The 27,962-nt window shown below is 37.6% G+C and overlaps 1 protein-coding gene across 2 annotated transcripts; it reads left to right on the top strand.

The window, feature by feature from the left end:
* The first annotated feature begins 265 nt into the window (after positions 1-265).
* On the top strand, positions 266-26,002 carry LOC139697443 (protein henna-like). Of its 2 annotated transcripts, none has more exons than XM_071596165.1 (8): positions 266-619; positions 1,749-1,877; positions 5,770-5,947; positions 16,583-16,745; positions 18,270-18,466; positions 19,064-19,326; positions 22,017-22,246; positions 25,238-26,002. In XM_071596165.1, exons 1-8 carry the CDS (start codon positions 578-580, stop codon positions 25,419-25,421), a joined length of 1,386 nt encoding a protein of 461 aa, XP_071452266.1. In that variant the 5' UTR covers positions 266-577; the 3' UTR covers positions 25,422-26,002. The 2 variants fall into 2 exon arrangements, with proteins under 2 accessions (XP_071452266.1, XP_071452267.1); XM_071596166.1 differs by lacking the exon at positions 266-619 and adding an exon at positions 851-948.
* Positions 26,003-27,962: the final 1,960 nt, after the last annotated feature.

Genomic DNA, 27,962 nt, shown 5'->3' with positions numbered 1-27,962 from the left:
CCGCGATCACGTGGTCCACTCCCCGGAGGAAAACGCGCCTCGATTATTTTCGAGATCGTCGGTGATTCCGCGTCGAAGAAATCGGAAGACCGAGTCGAGCGTTCTGTGGGCGCGAGGGGCGACGGAAAGGGGAGGGGGGATGCGGACAGGGGGAGTGAAGGGGGCTGCATTGCTTCTGGTTGGGGTTTCCAGACGTGGTGGGGGTTTCGCCGGGGAGGGAATATAGGGAGGGCGAGCAAGGGTCCGCCTCATTCCACCTCGGAGAATCGAAGGAGGAAGTATTCCATCGAATTCACCGGGAAAAAACTTTGCTGTTTATTTTTTTGTGCGAGCGCGCTTGCTCGTCTCTCTCTTTCTCTCTCTCTCTCTCTCTCAATATATTTATATATATATACGGAGATACACTCGGAGCGCGCGAGGGAAGAAAACAGTCAGTTGCCCAGTTTTCGCCCGAGTTGTTTGTTTTGATGCAGCCTGTCTCCCATGGCGTCAGGCGGGCGACCTTGATATAGTGTTTGTGTAGATACCTCGTTGCGTCGTCCGTCCATTATTGTATTCATCTTGCGAGTGAGCCGGCATGGGAAATCCAGAAATGCCTTTGAACCAAACAGAAGAAGAGGTAAGAATTTTGATGGGAGAAGACTCCCCGAGGAAACAGTGGCATGAAAATGGCTCAGTGTGAAGACATTGTTGTCCCCACTGCCACCTAGTGGACAATCGGCAAAGGTCTTTGTTCCATTTTAATTAAACGCAATTGGTGGACTTGATTCATTTCGAGTTTGAAGCATAGCACATTGCGAATTTCACTGCAAGCTTTCAATTTCAACGGCCCGGGTGTGAACAAATATTGTCATCTTCGGTGACACTTTTACATGAAATCAAAAATATGCGCCTATGCAATTCACCGGTAGATGATTAAATATGCCGAGACCGTTGGGGAAGCAAAACGTAAGCGGTGGATTTCACAAAGCGTTGCTCTTCCCTTTCATTAGTCCTCTTCGTTTTAATCATATGAATTGATATTGCTCGTAAAATCCGTTGGTCGTAACAAAGTAATCGATCTTCTCTCCCGAGGGCATGACTCTTGTGATCCTCAGCTAATTAAAACGTAATTGACGCAACCATAATTCCAAACATCACGCTAAGAGTTTTTCCACTGCCGTTCTCTTATCGCGAGATTCAAAGACAAAATACACATAGGCACCGGATAACGGTTTATTTACATCAGGAGGCAGATATTTAGCTTAAAAAGGTACTCAAATGTATATTTATGACGTATATTAAGTATACAATCAGACTCATAAGCATTATAAAGTGTAAAGTATAACTGCAATATGCTGCGTTGGCATGTAGAGCGTTGTAGCTATTTCCAAGTAGAACCTGGACCTGGAAAAAAAACATTAATCTTAAATGTGCTCGCGACATGCTTTTGAATCTTTCATTCCTGCTTTATCAACTGATTAAAACATCATGTACTTTTCATAGTTAACTTTCGTGTTAATTATGCTGATTTAATTTTACGATTTTGTACATAGTAGGATTGTGAAATTAATCAAAAGCCCTACAAAATATATGAATATGTAATGACATCGGGATCATAGCTCTAAAAGATATCACTGACGGGTGCATTATCTCCACTCCATTTTGTGAGAACAGATTTGATTTGCTTGCAGCACTTATTTGTGACTCCAACAAACTCTCCTCTAATCTTCTTCTCGTCTCTCTTTGCTCCTTCGCCTCGACTGCAGCCAACTCTCATGAGAGGAGGAAATTACATCAAGGAAGGTGTCGATTCCTCGAAGAGCACCTGCCTCATCTTCTCGCCTTACGACCAGGATGAAGTTGGAGCACTCGCCAAAGCCCTCAAAGTCTTCCAGGTAGGTGTATTCCATACACATGGTCCATCGTTCGGAATCATTTCTCACCTTGGTATTTAAGATTCATTTTTACCACCTACGTCATTGGAATTGTAAAAAAACCGAGGTGAAAAAAAATTATTTCGAATTTTAATCGCTTAAGTTTATTCATAGATTTCCCTAATTCGATCCTTTCGGTCATTCACGGTTACTTATTTGTCCTTGTTCATGTAAAATTTTAAAACAGTGCCAGTGAATTAATTAGAACTGATTTAAATTGGCATCAGTTAGAAAAAATTAAGTAAAATAGGAATAATTAATTTGATCATTTTCCGGTCCATTTTAAATCTGCTAAGTATTCTAGTATTATAGCATGGCGGCGACAAAGATCAGAAATTCAGTACTTTCCTTTAAATTGGGATTTTTTGTCCAGGTGAAGTGATTACGTAAACACTGAATTAATATAACAGTTTCCTGCCACACACTATATACATTCATATATATATATATATATATATATATACATACATATGTATATATATATATATATATATATATATATATATATATATATATATATATATATATATAAATAGAAGTCGTACATAGGTTCTGCTCTTTGCACTCGCTCTTTAATCCAGTGCTTTCTTGTTGTATTGACTGTGTAGATCCTGCATTTTACCCCAATAAGAGTTATGATGACTGTAATATAATCAAAAAGGAGTGATTTGAATGTTAATATGGTCGAAATCATTACGCACGATGTTGTTTTTCCATTTACCCTCTTTCACGCATAGTCGTGTAACTAGTGTCGGAAATGTAGACGTTTCCAATTGTTTGAGAAATTTAAAACAACCAATAGGCTTTCATAAATCGTCTAATATTAAAAAAAATCCCCTAATATTTGCTTATAAAATCAAATAATCGATTTCCCAAATAATGTATTACAATGTATTTTACAGATGCCACTCTACTCACTTCAAATATATAAGTGTGTGGCATTATTTGGCAATGCATCGATTCCAGCTGTATCTACTAGTTACAGCAGAATATTTCACTTTGATCCAATATCAATAGAATGACGCAAGGTTCAGAAGTAGCAGAAGGTATCTTTAGTATACATATAAGGTATAGCGTGGGTCGCGGTAGTCCAGGGGGTAGAGCGTTGGACTGCCGACCGGAGGGTCCCTGGTTCAATTCCCGGGCAAGCCTCTCTGGGCAGCTCCACGCAAGCTATGTGATTTTTCGGGTACTAGGTCTCCCTGGGAAACCATAAGCGACAGCTTCTGCATTTCATTAGTTTTAATTCAAACTAGGCAATTCGATAGAACGCTTCCATGAGTGTGCTTCGACTACTCGTCGAGTTCAAACAGGGAAAGGAACTGGTCCCCCCTTAATACCCTGATGAGTGAATTTCACACGCTGTCGGGCTTAGTACTAGGTGTACTCTACCATCACCTACCAAACCGACCTTCGGGTTGATTACTGTGTTTATTGTTTAAGGTTATATGATATATGATCCTCATGTAAAGTGAAAGTGCTGCGGGTGACATTTGATAACACTAGTAAAATTCCGGTAAAAAATGAATGATTTGAAAAAATTGCACATTATGAAAAACAAATATCAAATATTTATTACTGTAAAAGTGTCAAGTTTGATGAAAAAATCCGTAACACTCTTCTTAAAATAAATAAGACAGCTTCTGCATTTCGTTAGTTTTAATTCAAAATGCTTGCAATGGATGCAATTCTTGATGCTTGCAATTCGATAGCACGCTTGCATGTGTGTGATTCAAGAAACTCGACTCCTCGTCGAGTTCAAAAGTAGTGCTTCACAATGAGTATTACGAATCGATGGTCATTAGACTTATTTAAATCGAAACGTAATTCCGTGGCAGGCATGAAAAATATATTCGGAAATAAAATAGACTAGAAGGAAAAGTGTCGAAATTACTCGCGTGTAAGGAAGGGCAAACGGATGCCAACTGTATGTATTATCACTGACCAAACTTTATAACTTAGTGCATATTTGCGGAGAGATTCTCAGGAGGTGACATCTAAGGGGGTTAAACGATCTCATAAAAGATCGGCTGATTAAGCTAAGCTAAGGGACATGCTTGTAATAAGAAGGCATTTAAGATACATAGGCGTTGTTTGATATGATTTAGTATTGATCAGAATTTTTCAAAGCGAAGATTGGTTGACTGCAGCCCTTGTTGATGCCAGCTCATTTGTACCTGCGGAGAGATCTTCCGACCAACACTCCCCTTTCGATTGGACCGCGTTTGTCCCGTGATAGTTCATTTACAAGTTTTTTGATTACAGCCGTCGATAATTGGAGTAAAACTTTCAAATTCACGCACTATTTAATTAAGGAAATTAACAAATACTGCACTCTTTATTAGCAATGTGCATATGTTTGCAGATTACGGAGGACTTGTAAACTGACTAGGAGCTTCGAGAAACGAACCTTCGGTCTAAACCTCGCGTCTTCACCACGCTTTGGTGTGCTTTCTCACCATCCACTGCATCTGTGTTCATTTGATTTTTCAAATTGATGAATAACAATTTGATGCATAAAGAGAACAATATCATGACACTAGAATTCGAAACTTGATGAAACAATTCTCTTACGCGTGGTAAAACCTTTTAATAAATTACCATTTCTTTTCCATTTGGCCTAAATATTGTGCAAAATGTTTAAACCGCTTACTTTTTATTGGCATTTCTTTTAGAGGTTTTCTTATTTTTAAATTAGAGATTTGAATGATTTTTCCATGGAAACACAAGGGTGCTCATTTCAGGGATGAAGCAAGGGTGCAGGTCTACATCCGCCCCTTCATTTGCCTTTCACTACGTTCGCGAAGAGAAAGGCGGAATCAGTTTCCACACTGAGTCATCCGACTCGGACGTCCCCGCTCGAATCTCACTTCGGGCAAAGATGTCTCTCTCAGATTATGGATATTTTGTTGCGAAGCTGACGGTGCAATAATAATTCTCCCATCTGAGCACTTGAAAAAATTAATTACGTCTGCTGAGACAACTAGACACTCACCTCATTATATCGTGACTTAACAATACTAAAATGAACCTGGGTTTCGAAAACGTTGGAAAAAGTAAAACTTTTCAGTTGGATGGATGTAATTTAGCGAGGAAAAACTGTGGAATTCAACGAAACATGTGCACAAAAAAAATAGTCCCATGAAAACTGCTCTGTCGTCACGAATGAGCTTAATGTCTTCGGGTGTCTTAAGTTGCACAACAATTTATTTAGAAGCCCAATCACGTACGTAAGAATGTCATATGTTTGATCTTTGTTTAATTTACTTGAATGTTATTTTTTCTTACGTAAATGAGTCGTTTCATGCGAAATTTTATGAAAATATGGACGCATTCGGGCCATGCATTAATAAATGTCGGAAAAAGTTGCATCAAATTGCGCAGCACCACTTTCTCCAATCTTTCAAAATATAATTTTTTCGGATTTTTGACAAAAGTGGTCAGCGATAAATTTTCACTGGTATAAAGATGTCTGCCGTGCTTACTTTTTACTTCTAATGTCTTCATACTTTGCAGTAATGCATGTTTAAAGCAAAACCTATATTTATTGAAGGCAATATATTGCGGCAGTATTTTTTGTCAAAATGGCATAACGTTTTAAGCTCTAGCTAACCATCTGTACTTTTACACTCCCATGAGTGAAATATGCATGGAATGCGTCATTCGTACATGACAAAGAATGATGCACAATATAATTAGAGTAATATATTATTCCTAATCAACTGTTTCCCGACTTCAAAGTAAAGCAAAATACTTAAATAAAACGCACAAAATATACTATGAACGGTAAGAGTTTCAAAGGTACATATCGTGACATTGATATCCATCGACAATGTTTCATCTCTTCTCGCAGAATAACCACATAAATCTTCTCCACATTGAGTCTCGTCTCTCGAAGCGATTTCCTGAAGGGTACGAGTTTATGGTGGAGTGTGATCCAACTTCTGGGGACTTGAACCGAGGAATCGAGCAACTGCGCGAAATATGTTCATATTTCAACATTATTACGAGGAACTACAAAGATAACTTGGGTAAGTAATAAAAAAATGAGGATGGAAGCATCACTTCTTATGTTTATGTGTAGAATTTGAGTGAGAACAAAAGTTTCAATTCTGTTTCCCCTGGGAATTGGCTTATGAAATAGCAGTATTTCGCACTGATTTGGTTCTGTTGCTCCCTCTTGTTTTTATTGCGTTAAATTTTTTCATCCCAAATGTCTTACTAGCATTTTATCATATATCTAAATCGGAAGAGAGAATGACAATAGAATGCTTACGAACTATCTTCTGCTGGGTGGTATTACTTAATGCCTTAAAATTGTAATTTTATCAACATAAACACGAAGAGATTTTTGGAAATTATAACGACATTACAAATTTATTTCAACTTCAATTTAAACAATCAAGGTGTTTCTGTAAGATTTTCGAAAAATATCGCCAGTATATCTTCTTAATGGTTCGTATTATTTGCGTAAGCTTTAAAGTGACATAAGGAGCTCGTTCAAGGTTAAAAGTCCATTCCGTCTCGCTATCACGATGAGTTTTAGGCCACGGAGTCACACGCATTACAATTGACACCAGACTGAAATTCAGATTTACGGACCTTGAATATTCCAATCGGCGAATTTCTCCACGCCCAAGGCTGTCCTCTCTCACGCGAGTGTTACTTTCATATTATATCAGCCTATAGATTACATTATAATTCCACGAAATATCACATCCTAACTTATTCAATCGAAAACGTCGTATTTGGCCTCTTCAGTGAAATTTGGGACTTCATATCTGTCTTAAATATTGCGCCTTGTATGTGAAATACTCAGCATTTAGCACACCAAGAAATTGCGACTATTAGCTTGTTGGAACTGGATTACCACGATGTCTGCTGGGTTAGCTCTCAAAGACAAGGATCTGAATTCCATTTTCTTTGGTGGCCAGCTAATTAGGGTTACCTACCTCGACCCTTGTCCGAGTGTACAACGCAGGATAGCGCTTCCATTGAAGTACATACCTCGTCTGTCAGAGAATGCATTGAATATGGACATTTGGCACTCTTTACAGGGACTCGAGTTTCTACTTCCCCACTACTTTCTCCCTTCTACCAAAGATTCTCTTTATTACATTGAGGGTAATCCGCTACCAACACTAGATAAAATCCATTCATGCCTCGCAATTTCTGGGAGTCTTCAAAGTTTGCTAACATGAATGAAATTTATTCCATAGAATTGGGAATTCATTCCATAAAATATCTCTGCAGATATTCTTTGGAATAAATTCACGCATGCATGTCAAATGTCAATGCAGGGAAATTGAAGCAAGAGCTAGGAAATGGAGGTCAAGCATTATCCTCAGACTGCAGGATACCCTGGGGCTACCAACTCGAGAAAATAAATCACGCAGAATAAGGTTTAAAGATGGGAGTGCAAAAGATAAAAAATACAGGAGTCTTTAAATGTGTATGTTAGCGTACATTTTAATGAGCATAATCTTATTGGAGAAAAAAAATATCAGTTTTTTAGATAAATGTTTATCTTTAAGTATTTTCATCTAACTTTGTTGGCATCTAAATTTTATTTCGAATATTAAAGACAAGAGCAACGACACAGTGAAAAATCTTTCTGGCTAAGCCCCTCTGATGGTTACTCATAATCTACATTTAGTTTTGGCCTTTTATACATTTTCTGGCACACTATTCATCAAAAACTAGAAATGCTCCCTATTGGTGTGCCACTGCAGATACTATATACACTACTGAGGAATTGTCATGGGAATCCATCAATTCAGTCAATACTGTCTGCGGCAACAAGCAATAATTACCATTCCTATCAATCCTAAATGATATTGAGTCCAAGGTTATGAATCATGCAACACAAGTTTTCATGGAGTTAACAAGGGTATTAACTTAAGTTTTTAAAGCTTTATAAGTAAAAATAATATTTTACCCCATAGAATTAAAGTAAAAGGTTCTATGGGAATAGTAATTTTCTCCTTAGCTCCTTTTGGACTGTAAAATACCACTACCATATTATGGTTTATTGTTGCAAAAGAGGGAACAATCTCACAGTCATGAATCAGCTAAAAATGATACGACATTATAAGATTTCCTACGGAAGCAGAATAAAAGATGAAAAAAAATAATCCATTTAAAAAAATCACCCAGGCCAGAATCAATCCGTACCCAAATCATAAGAGAATCTCATGTAAAAAATTCACTCTCAAAGTGGAGGAATCCCTCAAAAGATCTCCAGCAGATTAAAGAAATAAAACCTTAAAAAATCATTATTTCTAGTGTAGTGAATTGCAGGGATATGATATTGTCATGTTTACAACACTTGGGATTTGGAATTACATCAATCAGTATTAAGAGTATACAATCATTTGAATCAGTACTCTTCACCTAAAAGGATAAAAAGTATATTCAGGTCCAGTTTATCCTATTTCTGATCTTTGGTGCTTAAACTGTTAAAATCTTAATTTTTTTTCACATCAATGCCGTGCTGACCTAAGTAATGAATTGTTCAGGAGCAGCTGATAAAAACTTAAATGCACTTTAATTTCTCTCAAACTTCAACATCTAGATAATCTAGTTTTTATAGTATATCAATATGCGCAAAGAAAAATACATATGCACACAAAGAAAGTGAAATAACTCTAAAAATTAATTAGTTTTCCCGAGACATTTTCCATTCCCGAGAAATTTATTCCATAGAATTGGGAATTCATTCCATAAAATATCTCTCTAAAAGACTCATCTTTATTGATAGTTAGTCTGTCAACAAGTATCAATTCTAAATTATGTTTATCTATTCTAAAACAGAAAACATTGTTAGATGCTTTGCCAATGATGTCCTCATTGAAAGATTTTATGTACTAAAAGTACATTTAATTACTTTAATACACATATTTAAATGCTAGTAAACGTATTAAATTACACTAATCAATAAAGGGGAACGGACCTACACTGACATACTTGTGTGAGGGAATGCTACCTGTCACATAGAATACTGGTGGTGCTTTCAATGAACTGTCAATAGGGAAATGCATAGTTGGAAAATGCAGTTAAAAATGGTGAAAGCAAGTTGTATCTATAATTTACTTTTACCCCAAATCGAATGAATGTTGAGCGCTTTGAACCAATCTGAGCAAGCAGTTTCTTGAAGATGAACAAAATCCAAGAAATGCTCCTGGCCCCTGAAAAACTGCCTTTTTCAAAAATAAATGTTTTTACACTGGTGTAAAATGACTTAGAATGGGAGCGCCCCTGAATTCTTAACAACATATTAAACTCATTACATAGCAATTGCATCATGCAACTTAAAATGCAATATCGATTGTGTAATTCAATTCCCACACTAGTTCAGCAGGTCTGTCAATAAAGACAAAATTAGAAGGGTAAACTGTTGAACTGATCATTGCCGGTCTTGGTGGCAGTGAGGTAACATCCTTGTCTGCCAATCTAAGGGTCATGGGTTTGAGTCCTGTCTTGGTGGGTTTTCCTCCACCTTGGGCTTGGGTGTTTGTAATTGTCTCCATTTGTTTTCACTGCTTTTAGTGCAATGTAAAGATCCAAAAGTACTGTTTTTAGACTAAGGCCAAAAAAAAATAAATTTGATGATTCAATGTCCTTATACGGTGCTTTAAAATCACAGAAAAAATAATATGAAATGAAAACAAATAAATGCAAAATCACTTTGATGATTCAGGAATTATTTGTATCTTAACAGAATCTTTACAATAACCTCTCCAAAATATGTTGCCTTTAAATTAATTTAAATTAGTCTTGACGTTGTCTTGAAGCTCTTTGTTTATTTGAAACCGCTGTCCATCTAGCCACTTTTTCAGTTACTGTGGGATTCTCTTTTGGAAGAGGGAAGTAAGTGTGTCATCCATCTTATTCTTGTTTCCCAAAAATATATCTCCCCATGGATTAAAGCCAATTTAAAGGTTGTCCCATTTTTTATGGATATACTATATTCTAATTATTATTAGTTAATCTACTGTTTATGGTAGGTTTCTGAATGGACACAGCTACTAAATAAATATTTTGTGACTCCTAACAAAACACACTACTCTACAACAGGACCCTCTTCATCTCTGAGTACTTCCTTCCTCCCTTCATCCCGCCCAACATCCCTATCCTATTCCTTCCCTTTCCTTGTTTGCTGAATATTCTCCCCTCTATTACAGCCTCCAACATCCCACTGCCGGTCAATATCCCCTTCATCCACTTTTCCTGCCTCCATAGGATTTCTCCCAACAAACCCCTCTCTTCACCCACCATACCAAATACTTCCTCATTTGTTTTCTTCTCGGTCCATTTCACCTTCTCCATTCTTCTTCACACCCACATTTCAAAAGCATCCAGTCTATGTCTATCCTCCTGATTCAATGACCACGTTTCCACGCCGTACATAGCTATGCTCCATATCAAAGTTACTACGAGTCTTTTCTTAACATTCTTACTCAACATCCCTGTCAACAACTCCCTCCTCCTTGTGAAAGCCTCTTTGCCTAGCACAATTCTTCTCCTTACGTCCCTCCTACTTTGACCGTGTTGGTCCAAAACACTCACGGGATACATAAACTGTTCTACCTGCTCTAGTTTTTGCCCTCCTACTTTAATGTTTATCTTAGCCTTTTTCTTTCAAGAAAATCGCATAACCTTTGTTTTATTAACATTGATTCTCATCCCATACCTGTCGCACTGAACTTCCAATGCACTAAGCAATGCTGGCCACCCCTTGGCTGACTGATAAACTAAAGCTTGGTCATCAGCGAACCTAACTGATTTTATGAATTCCCTGCCCACTTTCCTCTATTACGGTTTTAAGGATTCCTTTTGCCAATCAATACGCCCTACATCCATTTTTCCTGCCTCCTTAAGCTTCGTCTCCCAAAAACCCCTCTCTTTGCTCACCATAATTAGTACTTCCTCCTTCCTTCCTCAACATGATAAGTATTTGTTTTCTTCTCTGTCCATTTCACCTTCTCCTTTCTTCTCCACACCCAAATTTCAAAATCCTCCAATCTATGGCTATCCTCCTGCTTAAATGACCATGTTTCCACGCTGTACAGAGCTACGCTGCATATCAAAGTCTTTTCTTAACATCCTTACTCACCGTCCCTGTAATCAACTCCTTCCTCCTCGTGAAAGCTTCTATTCTTATGTTCCCACTGCTTTGACCATGTTTTGTTCCTAAACACTTCCTAGATACGTAAACTATTCTACTTGCACTAGTTTTTGCCCTCCTATTTTAATGTTTAGCTTAGCCTTTTTCTTTCTAGAAAATCGCATAACCTTTGTTTTATTAATATTGATTCTCATCCCATACCTGTCGCACTGAATTTCCAATTCACTCAGCAATGCTTGCAGCCCCTTGGCTGACTAACACACTAAAGCTTGGTCATCAGCAAACCTAACTGATTTTACGAATTCCCCGCCCACTTTCATTCCTACCTCTATTTCTTCCCATGCCTCTTTAATCATTTCCTCTGCATGCAAGTTGAACAGCAATGGTGATAATGGGCAACCCTGCCTTACACCTCTTCCTAACACTGCCCATCTTGACTCTCCGTTTCCCACTCACACCGGCACAGTCTGGAACATGTACAGGTTGCAGATTAGCCTCCCTGTCCCTCCAATCTATTCCTATATTCTGCAATATTGAAGAAATCACCAATCAAATTCACTCCATCAAATGCCTTTTCAAAATCAACGAAATAACAAATACGTCAAATACCCCCAAACTTACACACCATTTCCCTTTCTCTTTCCCCTCCTCCCTCTTCTCAAACACCTCCCCTCTCCAGTTCTCTATCCACTATATAAAGCCCTGTGTCTTCTGTTCTTTACCTGATGATGACTTTGTAAGTCGAAACCTAGGTCGTGTTAATAAAAAAAAAAATATATGTGGAACAACCAAGTATTTCTTTCTTTTCCGATATGAATCGCTTCCACAAAGTGACCCCTCAGACAATTTTATTTTTTAAATACGTCCTGATTTTATTCTACATTCCTTTTGATTAGTGATCTCATTACAGCAAAGACATCACGCGTACCTTTCCCCTTCCTGCACTAAAACTGATCATCCTTTGAGTAATCATTTGCCCTACTCTCCATCCTTATGTTGATGACCTTGAGAACAACTTTAGCTGTGTATGGACTATTATATACTAAGAATAAAGATAAAGTAGAAATTCGTGGAAAGTGGAAAGAGTATTCTCTGAAACTTTGCACAGCAATCAGCAATGCAAATTTTTCGGCCAAGATTGCATGAAAGCTATCTAAATAAAAAAATAAGATGGGAGGGATACCATGATTTAAACACATTCCTATAAGCAGTGGTTTCCCCAATGCCAATACAATGATGTAAAATCAAAATTCAAAACTGAGTTAACACTTCAAAGCTTTGTTTGTTCATTACCTGGTAATTCTTGTAATCTAGTTAGTGTTCTTGTAAAATCCATAGAAAACCCCCTTGGTCCCAATGGAGACAGGTAGCATTCTAACCTGCCCAACCAGAGGTAGTTGGTTTAATTTCTGCCTAGAGGGGGATTTTCCTCTAACAAGGATTGGAAATTTGTAGTGCATTCTTTTTGAAAATCTCAAGTAAGGGAAGAAAATAAGGCTATTTCAGATTATTACTTAATAAAGAAGGTATATGCCCATTAAATGAAGGACAATGAAACTAGTTGTATGTAAATAAAGAGCAGTTGAAAGGTACCTTGTGTTTTTCATTCAATGAACATAAACTTCCACAAAGTTGAGCCGGGAACAAAGGCATATGCCTTTACATATTTCTCTCTTCGAATCCTCACTTGATCTTTTGTATCGATTCCTTTTGCTTGCATGACATGCAAGCATGTCTCAAGGAGAATACAATAAGTTATTTTCATTCTTGAACGCATGTTCCAATCTCAGAAATTCAGCAAGTCACACCATACTCAGGCAAAATAACTACAGATGTCTATGCACATCAGAACTTTTCAAGGTCCTGTCTCCATCTGTCAATGTTGTAGCTATTCAAATTCGATCTTAGAGATTTAGTCCTCCAGTGGTGATTTATGTCCCTTTTTGGGAATGTTCTTCAGGGTCAGGTACTTTAGCATTGCCAATCAATGGGACATCTTTTCCTTCAATCTGGACGCATGGGGATGGACTGATTGGATTGTGCGGTCATTCCAGCTCTAACGGGATATCCGTCACTCATGTGTTAACTAGGGCTATTTCTTGAAAACTAAACTGAGAATATCCTCCCCGGACTACAACCTTGACGTGGTGGAAGGGCTTGTGCGTTCCGATGACCCCTAGAGCTGTGCTGCCGGGAGCAATAATAATTGCTCCTGGTAGGGTGATCCATGCCAGATAGGTCGAAGGTTAGGAGCCAGACGAAAGGTAGTCCACACAGCGTCTGTTCCTCAGTGAGGCAGCTGCAATGGCGTCTGACCCCAGTGGGGCGGCCAGTAAGTGATGGTGTCACATTAAAAACACTATTGAGGAAGGCAACGGGAAACCACCTCAATTTTTCATTCCCAAGACTTAAATCATGGACAAAACAGAGATTTTGAGTCCTGGCAACTATGAGGCTAGGCCCAACCGGCCGTGTGTCATGCCCGGCAGCAGGGGAGGCAAGGCTTTGGCGGTCATCAACCCACGAAACCCTTGCAAGGGAAAACCAGCATCAGCAGGACAGAAGACGCAGGAGAAGAAGACCAAATTAGTTAGAATAGGAACGTGGAATGTTGGGACAATGATGAGGACAGGGAAATTGGAGAATGTTAAGCGAAAGATGGAAAGGTGAAATATCGATATATTAGGTCTATGCGAGGTGAGATGGAAAGATAGTGCGGATTACTGGAGTGATAGGTATAGAATAATATAGTATACAGCGGCGGGGACAAGAGCAAATGAGGGGTTGCCATAGTATTAAATGAAGAGGTAGGAAGAAGCGTAGTCAACATAGAGCAGGTAACGGATAGTATACTACTAGTAGAGATAAAAGCAGAACCAACCAACTTGGTTATAATTAAGGTATACATGTCACCAAGAAACCACAAGGAAGAAGAGGTCGATAGGATATATGATCAGTTAGAGGACATAATCGCATGTGTTCCTGCAGGGAAACATTTGATAGTGATGGGGGATTGGAATGCGATGGTAGGCGAAGGAAGAGATGGTGATGAGGTCTGGAACCACGGTTTAGGCACGAGGAAAGACTGCGGAGAGAAAGCAGTTGAGTTCTGCAGGAGACAGGGGTTAGTAATCACCAAAACTTGGTTTATATACCACAAAAGATGGCAGGTATACATGGAAAATGCCAGGTGACTCAGAAAGGTATCAGCTAGATTATATCCTGGTTAGACACAGGTTTAGGAACAGTGTGATAAATTCGCACAGCTTCCCGGGAGCGGATGCGGACTCTGGCCACAATTCAGTTTTTATGAAATGTAACGTCCATTTCAAAAAGATAAGGCAGGGGCGGCAGGTTAGAAAATGGAATATAGAAGCATTATATGGTTTTAAAAGGAAGGAGTACAAAAAGCCGGGAGAGGACTTCATGGAGGATGGAAAAGAGCTAATTACTATTGTAGAAAAGTGGGAAAGTTTCAAAAAGGGTTGTCTAAAGCCGCAAAAGACACTATTGGAACCGTTAACGCTAAAAGGTCTAAGAAACCATGGATCACGGATGAGATGATTACAAGGATGGATGAGCGGTGAAAATGGAAGAATGTAAATACAGAATTAGGCAAAATGAAGAACAAAGAATGAAACAGTAAATTGAGGCGGGCAACAAATTAAGCAAAATAGGCATGGTAAAAGTGGCAGTGCGAGGATTAAGAAAGTCTGCAGAGGAAGGGTGAAATCGGTGCGCTGTACAGCAAAGTTGAATTTTTATCGGGAAGTAAGAAAGGGATAGCTACGCTATTGGTTAGAGATAAGGCGGGTAAGATAATAGTTGACACAGGAAAGATCAAAGAGAGATAGAAGGAATATTTACAAGAACTCTATGGTAAAGAATTTTGACCAACAAAGTTAGACATTGAAAAAGAATATGACGTAGAGGAAGATAAGTATATGCCTCTCTCATCATCTAGTATGCCGCCAGGCATACTAGATGATGAGAGAGAAAGGTCATTAAGGGAGATGAAATTAAATAAGACCATGGGGGTGGATAACATTCCCGCGGAACTATTGAAATGCTTAGGAAAATGTGGGAGGAAGAGGCTATATGGGCTCATTCGTAGTATCTATGAGGAAGGAATGTGGCCGTCAGACTTTGTGAGATCAGTTTTAGTTCCTATTCCAAAAGAGGCAAAGGCTACATCATTAAAGGACTATAGGACAATAAGTTTGAGATCCAACGCAGCTAAAGTAGTTCTCAGGATCATAAACAAAAGGATAGAGAGTAGGTCAAATGATTACTTAGGGGATGATCAGTTTGGGTTTAGGAAGGGGAGAGGTACGTATGATGCCATTGCAGTAATGAGATTATTAATCGAGAAGAATAAAGAACACAACCAGGAGGTATTTGCCTGTTTCGTATATTTTGAAAAAGCGTTTGATAGAGTGAATTGGGAAAAACTAATGAGTATATTGCAGAAAATAGGAATAGATTGGAGGGAAAGGAGGCTAATCCGTACCTGTACATGTCTCAGACTGCTCAGGTGCGAGTGGGGAACAGGGAGTCCGGATGGGCAATTTTAGGAAGAGGGGGAATTCATAAAATAAGTTAGGTTCGCGGATGACCAAGCTCTAGTTTGTGGGTCTGCCAAGGGGTTGCAAGCATTGCTGAGTGAATTGGAAATTCAGTGCAACAGGTATGGGATGAGAATCAATATTAATAAAACAAAGGTTATGCGATTTTCTCATAAGAAAAAGGCTAAGCTAAATATTAAAATTGGAGGGTAAAAAGTAGAGCAGGTAGAACAGTTTATGTATCTCAGAAGTGTTTTGGGCCAACATAGTCAAAGTAGTAAGGACGTAAGAAGAAGAATTGAGAAGGCAAAGAGGCTTTCACAAGGAGGAGGCCTTGGTAGGCCCTTGATGATGGGGGCCTTGAGTAAGGATATTAAGAAAAGACTCATAAAAATTTTGATTTGGAGCGTAGCTATGTGCGCCGCGGAAACATGGTCATTGAAGCAGGAGGATAGACATAGACTGGAGGCTTTTGAAATGTGGGTTTGGAGAAGAATGGAGAAGGTTGAAATGGACAGAGAAGAAAACAAATGAGGAAGTGTTAGGTATGGTGGGCGAAGAGTGGGTCTTCTTGGGAGAAATCCTATGGAGGCAGGAAAAGTGGATGAAGGGGGTATTGACCGGCAGTGGGATGTTGAAGACTTTGACAGAGGGGAGAATAATAGGCAATTAAGGAAAGGGAAGGAGCAGGATGGGGATGTTGGATGGGATGAAGGGAAGAAGAAAGTACTCAGAGAGAAAGTGGGGTCTAATATATGGCAGGATACTGGATTTTGTATTTTGTAAGGAATCACAAAATATTTATTTATTTAGTAGCTTTGTCCATCCAAAAACTTACCTTAACGGGAAGATTGTCTAATAATAAAAATAATAAACTGAGAATTAGCAAAGTTTCGTCTTTCTTCTGCGTTCAGTATATATGCTGCTGGCAATAAGCGATACTGATTAGTAAATAAAGTGTTGATTTTCCATAGGAACTGTACCCTGGTTTCCAAGGAGGATAAGAGACCTTGACAAGTTTGCAAACCAGATTCTGTCCTATGGTGCAGAGCTTGATGCCGATCATCCAGGATTCACAGATCCAGTCTACAGAGCTAGGAGGAAATATTTTGCTGACCTAGCTTATCATTACAAACAGTGAGTTTAGCTGGTGCATTTGATTAGCAAATAAAGGGTTCACTTGATTGTGTGAGAATGAACTGTGGTATAATCTTCTAGGTGAACTGCAAAATTAATGTTTACATCAATATGAAATTTAGTGATGAAAAAATTAACAAGGCAGATATGGAATGCATTATTGAAATCAATGTCATAAATTATATTTGTTACAGCATATTAGAGATCACATGGGCATATTGTACAATGAAGGATTTTGCTAATGTCATTGAACATAATTCATAGCAAAAACAGTGCCATTATGAGTTGACAGAAATATTTTTTCTGAGAGGTAATTTTGCAAGTCTCCAAAGGTCTTAGCAGAACATTGAAAGGCCATTTTTTTTATTTGATATAATTGTTATGGAATTTGCCAAGTAATGATGCATGTTTGATCATTACTTTTGGAAGTATATTTTGAGATATTAAAAAAAATTCATATACACATCAACAAATGATCAGAGATGGAAAATATAGGAAAAATTCCCTTAGCTCACTTAAACTTATACTACTAAATTTTTAATCAGTTGAACGTATCAATTACATTTTTGCACTATCTACAGTTGCTGTTGATAAAACTATAAAGGCAACCAAAGTAATAAGGTCAATGCAAGAATAAGTTAATGAATAACTGATTGAAGCACTTTTCCACTTGATAAAAATTTTTATTTTACGACTGGGTTTCGATGTATTACATCATAATCAGGGCTGATGACCTGATGATGATGTAATACATCGAAACCAGGTCATAAAAAAAAAAAAGTATCAAGTGGAAAAGTGCTTTAATCAGTTATTCATTATGTTCCACTTCCACCACATCATGCCTGAAGCTACTCAATTTGCAAGAAGAAGTTGCAATACTGTTTGAACTTATAAGGTTATTATTTGAACAGTGTAAATGGCCTCAGAAACAATTAGAGATAAATGTGTTAATTTGCTTCCGGATGCAGATGCATGGCAGATTACTAGGAATATTGCTAATTTATTAATTATGAGCATTTTACAGACTCCGGTACTCGAAGGTCTTTGATAAGTAGGTTTTGAAATTTTGCCTTTGATATCAAAAGTGCTTTACTCCCGAAATCAGAAAGAATTGCGCCAAAACTGATATGAATGTATCTGAGAGATTGAAATATAGAAGTTATTATTACGTTAATATAATGATCACTCTCTGAAAATCATTAGCAGATAAAATTAGTACTTACATATTTTAATTTTATTCGTTTGAAATACTTAAGAAGCAATCATAAGATTAATTTAGTCAATTTTGCTCATTTAACTACTCAATGATTAATAGATGCCTTAACATGAGGAAGATGATTCAATAGAATACTACATAGACTGCCACCAATCCAAAATAATTATTTAATACATCTCAATTAAATACCGATTGGCATTTTGGAGTACTTTTGGCTACATACATACTCACTACCTTAAATAATGTGTTATTTAGACAATTAAGTGTTTCACTCCAACTCATTCATAGTCTAAATTTTATTTTGATAGCGGTGAGCCATTACCAAGAGTGGATTATACAACAGAAGAGGTGGAAACCTGGGGGAAGGTGTTCAGGGAACTAACTCGCCTCTACCCAACACATGCTTGCCATGAGCACAATCATGTGTTCCCTCTCCTTATTGAAAATTGTGGATACAGAGAGGATAATATCCCACAGCTCCAGGATATTTCAGACTTCCTAAAAGGTAAAAGTTATTTGAATGCTAGAAAACTGATGCCAAATACTCGTATTAATGCAAGTATAACCATTGGAATCAATTACAAAAGTTAGGAAAAATACTTTTTTGGGAGCAAAGAGAACAATGTCCCAATCTTTCAAAACAATCAACCTCCATCATTATAAATAATTATATTAGTATTAGCAATAATGATCAATTGTTTTGTGGTGATCACTTTAAAAGAAAAAAGATTGCTGGAATAAAAAAGCCTGTTTACATTTTAAAATGCCATTTACAATTGACATGAAAAGTTGGAGTATGGTGTCAAACTAGGATCTGTGTTTCTCATACTTGCATGCAGTTGCTCTTAAATTCCAATGGAAATGAGAGCTTTGAAAAACTCACAATGAAATATGCAATTAAATGATGTGTAAGGAAGGGAAAATAAGATTTGATGAAACTTTCCATCAAATTCAGCCAAAAACTCCCAAAACGTAGTTTACTAAATGTTTTCAACTTAGTCACAGGTATTCAAGAGTTGATGGCATAAGGCATAATCAATTGATTTTGATAGACCCATTTTTCACTAATTCTAATGAGAGGGGGTACACACTTTTTTCTTAGATTCCACAGGATTTTCACTGCGGCCTGTAGCAGGTCTTCTTTCATCAAGGGACTTCTTAGCTGGACTAGCGTTCAGAGTGTTCCACTCCACTCAATACATCCGCCATCCCAGCTGCCCTCTTTACACACCAGAGCCTGATGTGTGCCACGAGCTTCTTGGGCACGTTCCATTGCTGGCTGATCCATCCTTTGCTCAATTTTCACAAGAAATTGGACTTGCCTCTCTTGGTGCTCCTGATGACTACATTGAGAAGCTTGCCACGGTAACTAATTTAAAGCAGAAACAGACTCAGATGTGATTTAATAAAAATAAAATTTAATATACTATTTATGGTTTAACGCTCCCCTTAAAAATCAAGTTAAATACCTTCATTACTCAGTGATTTGCATAAATTAAAATTATTATTTTCAGCTAAATGAAATCTTATGCTCAACAACAGCCATCCTTAGTTTTCCACATGATAACAAGAAATAAGTGTGCAAAGTTTTTTTATTTTGAAAAGGAAGAATTACAGTGGTATTGCATGATTAAATTCAATTGTACGAGGAAGTACTGAGATGAAATCTTTCCCTATTAAAACTCTATGTATTTACACCAAAAATATTTTCAAGTTCTTCCATCCTGCTCGTTTTTGTGTGTCCTCTGTACCTTATTGATAGCTTTACTGATTAAGTTGGAAATGAGAATTAATTACTTTGGAATGACTTACATCATTGTCATTATGTACATGCTTACAGGTTTGATCTAAGTTATCGCAATTAATACTCTTGAGATATATTATATTTGTCATATGTGATCTACTTCTATTCAGTTCTATATTCTGCTATGAGACATCCATAATTATTACGTTCAAGGAGATGAGATAGAAAATAATTAAACTTTAAAAGAATGTATATAATGACTCCAATTATTACTTGATAAAAATTCAGCAGTAATGCAATGAAAAATTAAAATGTTTTGTTCCACAAAGGGCACAAACATGTATTTTAGGAATCAATAAACATTAATCAGTCAATCATGTGTAGTAAATAGTTGTAGGGGGTGGGTGAAAGTTATTTGCTTTTGTTGATCAAGGTAACTTCTTGACCCACACTTGTCTGTTTCCCATTCTCTGTGTAGCACCTAATTGAGATTATTTTGCTTCACCTCTTCCTATATGACACCTTCTGAGAGACTGTCAACAGTAGGTCAAAAAAATCAAATCAAGGTTTATACCTAGTTTAAGGGTTTGGTTTTGGATGACCCCGATGAGTTTTTACATTTAAGTATCACAGGAACTTCCTTCTTCTATCTTAATTTCTTTGCAACTTCCGTCTGATTTCATGCTGCCCACAAAAGTTTGCCCTCTTCCTTTCCCTGCCCCTTTTCCCACAACATTCCGCCTTCCATCACAGCCTTCAACGTACCACTACCTTTCAATATCTATTTCCTACATCCAAATTTCTCTGCCCTGTTTGAATTTCCCCAAGCAACTTTCTCTCTTTGCTTTTCCTTATTTTGAACCTCAACATTTTTCTTCCAGTCTTTCCTAATTATTTCTTCAGGATGTAGCTCGCCAAAAATAAAAAATTTCAAGACTGTCATATCATTCTAAGTGATGACAGGACTAAATGGATCTAGGCTTGAATTTTTCATAAAGTATACTAATATCAATGCATTTTAAAAACTCACCCCTGCAGGCGGTAATTCAGGGTTGGAGTATTGGCCCAGGTTTGACTTTGGGGAAGCCTCTCTGGGCACCTTTAGCTCCACCCAAGATGCGTGATTATTCGAGTGCTAAATCTTCTTGGAAAACCATAATTGGCACAGAGAAAGAAACCGGTCCCCATACCCTGATGTGTCAACTTTGTACACCAGTGGGTGAAATTCACACATCAGTACTGGGTGAACTCCACCATCACTTACCAAACCTGTTGATTGTTGTGTTTATAATATAATATACATGTAATATCAATTTATATATAAACCATAAACACAGTAATCAACCATAAGGTCGGTTTGATAGGTGATGGTAGAGTTCACCCAGAACCAAGCCCGATGGCGAGTGAAATTCAAATATCAGGGTAGGGGAGCCAGTTCCTTTCCCTGTGCCAGCTATGGTTTGCCAGGAAGATCTGGTACACAAAAAATCACATAGCTTGAGTGGAGCTGCAGGTGCCCAGAGACTTGCCCGGGAATCAAACCTGGGACCCGCGATCCATACACATACATATTCATATGTGTGTGTATATATATATATATATATATTATATACACACACACAGACACAGACACACACACACACACACACACACATACACACATACATATATATATATATATATATATATATATATATATATATATATATATATATATATATATATATATATATATATATATATATATACATTATAAACATAGTAATCAACCTGAAAGTCGGTTTAGTAGGTGATGGTAGAGTTCACCCAGTACTAAGCCCTATACGGCATGTGAAATACATACATCAGGGTAGGGGGGCCAGTTCCTTTCCCTGTGCCGGTTATGGTTTCCCAGGATTTTCTGGTACCTGAAAAATCACTTAAGCTTCGGTGGAGCTGTAGGTGCCCAGAGTGCCTTGCGCGAGACTCAAACCCGGGACCCTCTGATCAGCAGTCCAACGCTCTACCCCCTAGACTACCACGACCCACAAATATATATATATATATATATATATATATATATATATATATATATATATATATATATATATGAGATCAGTGCTTACATTTTATCATATTATCCATTTTTAATTTAAATTATGCTGAGATATACCCCTTTAAAAATATTTTGAACAGGCTACATTTCAAGTGTCTTGGAGATAAATTATTCTCACATGCACTATAATATGTACTGCACTGTGCATTATGACTACTCTATATTGAAATGAATGCATGATGAATGATTAGTTATTGGCGGTGTCTTCCCTTTTAGTGCTACTGGTTTACAGTTGAATATGGATTGTGTACACAAGATGGGCAGCTTAAAGCATATGGAGCCGGCCTCCTTTCATCTTTTGGGGAGTTGCAGTACTGCCTAAGTGGGAAGGCTGAGCTGAGGCCATTTGACCCCCCACGCACAGCTCTGCAGAAATATCCAATCACAGAGTATCAACCAACGTACTTTGTGGCTGAAAGCTTCCAAGATGCTAAGGAAAAGATGATGTAAGTCTCAACGAAAGTATACCATTACTGAATTATCAAAAATGAATTTCATTCCATTTCCTCTTTTCTTAAAGTAGGTAGGTTTTAAGTCAGTGCCTGCAATTTTTTCCCATCACACTGCTGACATAGGAATGGTCATTGATGGAAACAGATAAAAAGTCCCTTTTGTAAGGGTGGTTTTTTTTCAACCTCCGGTGTGCCATAAAAGAAAGACAAGCAAATATTAAAAAATTATTTTACTACCAAAATTTATGTACATAATGGTTATGTTTTGACATGATGACCTTGACAATTGAGGCATTGTTCGTACTTATAGAACAGCTTTACAACACCCTCTTCATAAAATGCTGCCACCAATGACTTTAAATGAGTCTTCACGTTGTCTTGAAGTTCCTCGTTGGCTTGAAAGTGCCTGCCCTTATAGCCACTTCTTCAGTTCAGGGAAGAGATGGAAGTCACTTGGCGATGCGTTGGGACTGTATGCTGGGTGATTAATAATGTCCCTATGAAATTGCTCCCCAAGGAGTCAGCCGTTGGGTTGCACCAGAACTATGAGGATGGGTATCATTATGGATCAGAGCATTTCCGGAAGTCAGCATGCCTCTTATTTTATTTTGAATGGCTCTGCGCAAATGTTGTAATGTTCCACAATAAACAGCTGCATTAAACCTTGTCCCCATCTGCATGAACTCAACAAGCAACACACCTCTTTGGTCCCAAAATGCAGTAGCCATAATATTATGATTGTTGAAGGTTTGTTTGTTTCTTTTGGTTTCACTGGTGAATTTTTGTGCACCCATTGTTGTGATTGCTGCTTTTTTGGGTAGGCCATTCTGAATCCAAGCCTCATCTCCATTCACAATCGATATCCAAAAGTCTTCCCTTTCAGTGGCATAACAATCAAGGAATGTTAAAGCTTAGGCCAGATTCCGGCCAGATTCCTTCATCTGGCCGGAAGACTTTGTGAGATCAAGGTTAGTTCCTATTCCAAAAAAGGTAAAGGCTACTTCATGTAAGGACTACAGGACAACAAGTTTGATATCCCACGCAGTTAAAGTAGTTCTCAGGATCATTGACGAAAGGATAGAGAGTAGAGCAAATGATTACTTAGGGAATGATCAGTTTGGGTTTAGGAAGGGGAGAGGTACGCGTGATGCCATTGCAGTAATGAGATTATTAATCGAGAGGAATATAGAACACAACCAGGAGGTATTTGCCTGTTTCGTATATTTCGAAAAAGCGTTTGATAGGGTGAATTGGGAAAAACTTATGAGTACATTGAGGAAAATAGGAATAGATTAGAGGGACAGTAGGCTAATCCGCAACCTGTACATGTCTCAGACTGCTCAGGTGCGGGTGGGGAACGGGGAGTCCGGATGGGCTGTGTTAGGAAGAGGTGTAAGGCAGGGTTGCCCATTATCACCGTTGCTGTTCAATCTGATGCAGAGGAAATGATTAAAGAGGCATGGGAAGAACTGGAGGTAGGAATGAAAGTGGTCGGGGAATTCGTAAAATCAGTTAGGTTTGCAGATGACCAAGCTTTAGTTTGTCAGTCAGCCAAGGGGCTGCAAGCATTGCTGAGTGAATTGGAAATTCAGTGCGACAGGTATGGGATGAGAATCAATATTAATAAAACAAAGGTTATGCGATTTTCTAGAAAGAAGAAGGCTAAGATAAACATTAAAATAGGAGGGCGAAAACTAGAGCGGGTAGAACAGTTTACGTATCTCATTAGTGTTTTGGACCAACATGGTCAAAGTAGTAAGGACGTAAGGAGAAGAATTGCACTAGGCAAAGAGGCTTGCACAAGGAGGAGGAAGTTGATGACAGGGACGTTGAGTAAGAATGTTAAGAAAAGACTCGTAGTAACTTTGATATGGAGCATAGCTCTGTACAGCGTGGAAACATGGTCATTGAATCAGGAGGATAGACATAGAATGGATGCTTTTGAAATGTGGTTGTGGAGAAGAATAGAGAAGGTGAAATAGACAGAGAAGGAAACAAACGAGGAAGTACTAGGTATAGTGGGCGAAGAGAGGGGTTTGTTGGGAGAAATCCTATGGAGGTAGGAAAAGTTGATGAAGGGGGTATTGACTGGCAGCGGGATGTTGAAGACTGTGATTGAGAGGAGAATGTTCGGCAAACGAGGAAAGGGAAGGAACAGGATAGGGATGTTGGACAGGATGAAGGGAGGAAGAAAGTACTCAGAGATGAAGAGGGACCTGATATAGAGTAGGAGACTGGATTTTGTGTTTTGTTAGGAGTCGCAAAATATTTATTTATTTAGTAGCTGTTTCCATCCAAAAACCTACCTTAACCGGTAGGTTACCTAATAATAATAATATATATAAAAAACCATAAACACAGAAATCAACCCGAAGGTCGGTTTGGTAAGTGATGGTAGGTTTCACCCAGTAATAAGCCCTATACAGCGTGTGAAATTCACACATCAGGGTAGGGGGCCAGTTCCTTTCCCTGTGCCGGCTATGTTTTCCCAGGAAGATCTGGTACCCGAAAAATCACATAGCTTGGGTGGAGCTGCAGGCGCCCAGAGTGCCTTGCCTGGGAATCGAACCTGGGACCAGCTGGTCAGCAGTCCAATGCTCTACCCACTGGACTACCGCGACCCACACACACACACACACGCACACACACGCACACACACACGCACACACACACACACACACACACACACACACACACACACACACACACACACACACACACACACACACACACATATATATTTTGTTTTTAAGGTAATCCACCGGTTTAGGTAGGTTTTTGGATGGACACAACTACCAAAAAACATTGTATATATATATATATATATATATATATATATATATATATATATATATATATATATATATAATACAAGATTTAAGGAATGGTGAAAGTCCTAACCTCGCATATTTACTCAATGAATAATAATTAAATGTAACTTGTTTAATTTTTTATGATATTCATTAGTCGCATTTTTGTTTTCAGAAAATATGCTCAAACAATTCCAAGACATTTTGGAGTTCGCTACAATGCCTACACCCAGACTGTTGAAATTTTGGACTCCAAACCACAGATTGAAAATCTTATCTCAAATATCGACAGAGAAATCCAGAATTTGATGGATTCTTTCCGAAAACTTAAAGTACATCCTGAAACCTTTCATCATTAACAAGATGGCACCAGTAAGTGTTGTTTTCATGCGGAAAAATTAGTTCTGTTCACTCTTTTATTGTTCAGAATATCAAGAAATAATTGAATGTGTAAGGATAAGATTGTCAAATCCTCCAAGGAGAAAATTTAATTGTTAACTGAATTCATAAGTTACAAATTCAAAATATGGACCATTGGCAACTGCCATGGCTTTTGAAACTCTTTCCTGAAGTATCATTTGATTTCCAGTTTGGAAATCATTATTGCAGATGCATATCTGGAAGTGCATAAATTCTACACTTTCAATTTGTTAAAAAAATTCCGCCTTCAAACTTAGAAAACTATATATTTGTGTGTCAATCCTTTCCCAAGCATTCTACTTGCATTTTTTGAATTGGGTGTCAGTGAGAATATGGGTGAAGTAAAATGGGAGAGGCAGTAGCACTTGTTCATAATGTCCAAATGAATTTCTCATGCGGGAATTTCTAAATGACCAAATGTACAAATTTATGTTTATATGTATATGAATGACATTAAATATGTATTTCCTTTTATATGAAAATGTGTATCTGATCAACCAAATAAAAGAGTATGTGGCTATTTCACATTTATTTTATGCCTAATGTAGAAGTTAACCCCAAAGCTATCCACATCATTGAGTTAATTACAAGCCAATCCACCAATTCAGAATGAAAATGCCCTTCAGCAAACAAACACTCTTCAGGTCTACTCTGTCCCTCATTATTATATTTCCAGCAGAAGTCACAGGCATGCAAACCATGATTGGAACATTTCCCTAGAGCCTGGTCATTTGCATTGAAAATACAGAACAATTAATATTAATCCAACCAGTGGCCATTTCTTGTATCCCTAAGAAAAGGGAGAATAAATATTTAGAATTAAGATTTAGATATTTTCAGAGAAAAATCACACATGGAAGTCACTTTTACAAACCTAAAGGCACTTGTAAATTCATAAATATTTAAAGATGCTTGCAATATTTAAGCATAAATTGTATTTTCTTCATTCCATTTTGTAGGCAGTGACTATAACACAACAGCACCCATCCATTTCATCTGATCATGCAAATAGCAATTAAAGTAAATGAACTATATATGCTTTTGGCTTTTCTTTCAAGTTCTTCAATTGTACTTCCATTTACTCAGCTTTCTATTGAAATGTTATTGTATTCCTATAATTATAATAATAAGGAATTAAATTTATAGCATAAATTCCAAAGAAACTACGGGAGATGCCTCAACAGTAACTTTTAGTGGTCAAAGCGAATGATTTTTACACTCTGAAATTGTTGCATAATAGTATAAAGTTTATTGAGCTTCTGGGAACCTAAATTTTGAAAGAAATTCTTTGAACAATAAAGAAAACATTTAATAATATAATTTCCCAAGCATAATGCTGTCTTTACTTCAAAACATTATTTCTTTATCCAAATCTATAACTCAATCTTCAACCAGTTGAACTTGTCACTGTAATTTCATATTAATTAATCCCATAGCCTATTCATAATCACAATCAAAAAAAGATGACATCGAGATATATCACAAATTAATTCCCAAATATGATTCTTGGCATATGACAGCATTATCCACAGGTTGATTGAAAGCAGTCTTTTAAAGCGATGTACATACTCGTATAGTGTTTACTTGGGTGGAAAATGATGGGATTGATTTCACTATTAACGCATGTAATTTCAATCATTTTAGTAACAAAGTAAATATGCATATTTAACTTTAAGTGACTGTAATATCTCTACAGTTAACTCATCCCTATTAATGGAAGTGGCAAATATTTTAGTGTACTTTCAAAACACTAAATTGGGTGAAGAGAAATCTGGAGGTGAGTCATACAACAAATAAGGGAAAGGCATATAAGAATAAAAAGGCATTATATAAGGCAAATAATAAGGCATTTTATTCCAAATTCATTAAATTTTGTGCGACATCGAATAAACGTTGTTTAAGAGAACAGTGAAGAATTTGTAAAATTGAGGTTCCTGTAAAAATCAGGTTTCGGTGGAATTATTTTAAATGTGTATTTTATAGATGTAATAACTCTCATGACTAAAGCGAAATAAGTACTATAAACAATTTCAATTCCTCTATAATAACAGGTGTGATAATGTAAATAAATACGGCGTAATACTGAAATTTGTAAATATGGCTTCTCGTTTAGAAAGGTTCTCTATATTCTATTTGGTGGTGTTGAATTCGAACATATCTACAAGTAGTGCAAGATGAAAGTACCCGATATACCATCCCAGTTATCCATTCGAATGTCGGTTTGGTAGGCGAAGGCAGAGCTCACCCAATGCTTATCCCTGCGGCGTGCGTGGTGTTCACACATGAACGGGGAAATGAAGGGGCCCCGCCTGTGGTTTTCCAGGAAGATCTGCAACCCAAAAGTCACACAGGGATTTGAAGTGAAGTTGATGGTGCCCAGGGGCGACCTCGGGAATCTAAACCGAGCCTTCCACCCCAGCGCCCTGCCCACTTTATTTCTCCTTAATGCTCAAAATCTAATTTTCTATATCGTCATCAGT

The sequence above is a fragment of the Hetaerina americana genome, unplaced genomic scaffold, assembly GCF_022747635.1.
Source record: "Hetaerina americana unplaced genomic scaffold, ioHetAmer1.1.p SCAF_763, whole genome shotgun sequence".
Taxonomy (NCBI): Eukaryota; Metazoa; Arthropoda; class Insecta; order Odonata; family Calopterygidae; genus Hetaerina; species Hetaerina americana.
Note: the sequence above shows the minus strand (reverse complement) of the source record. Positions and strands in the feature narration are given on the sequence as shown.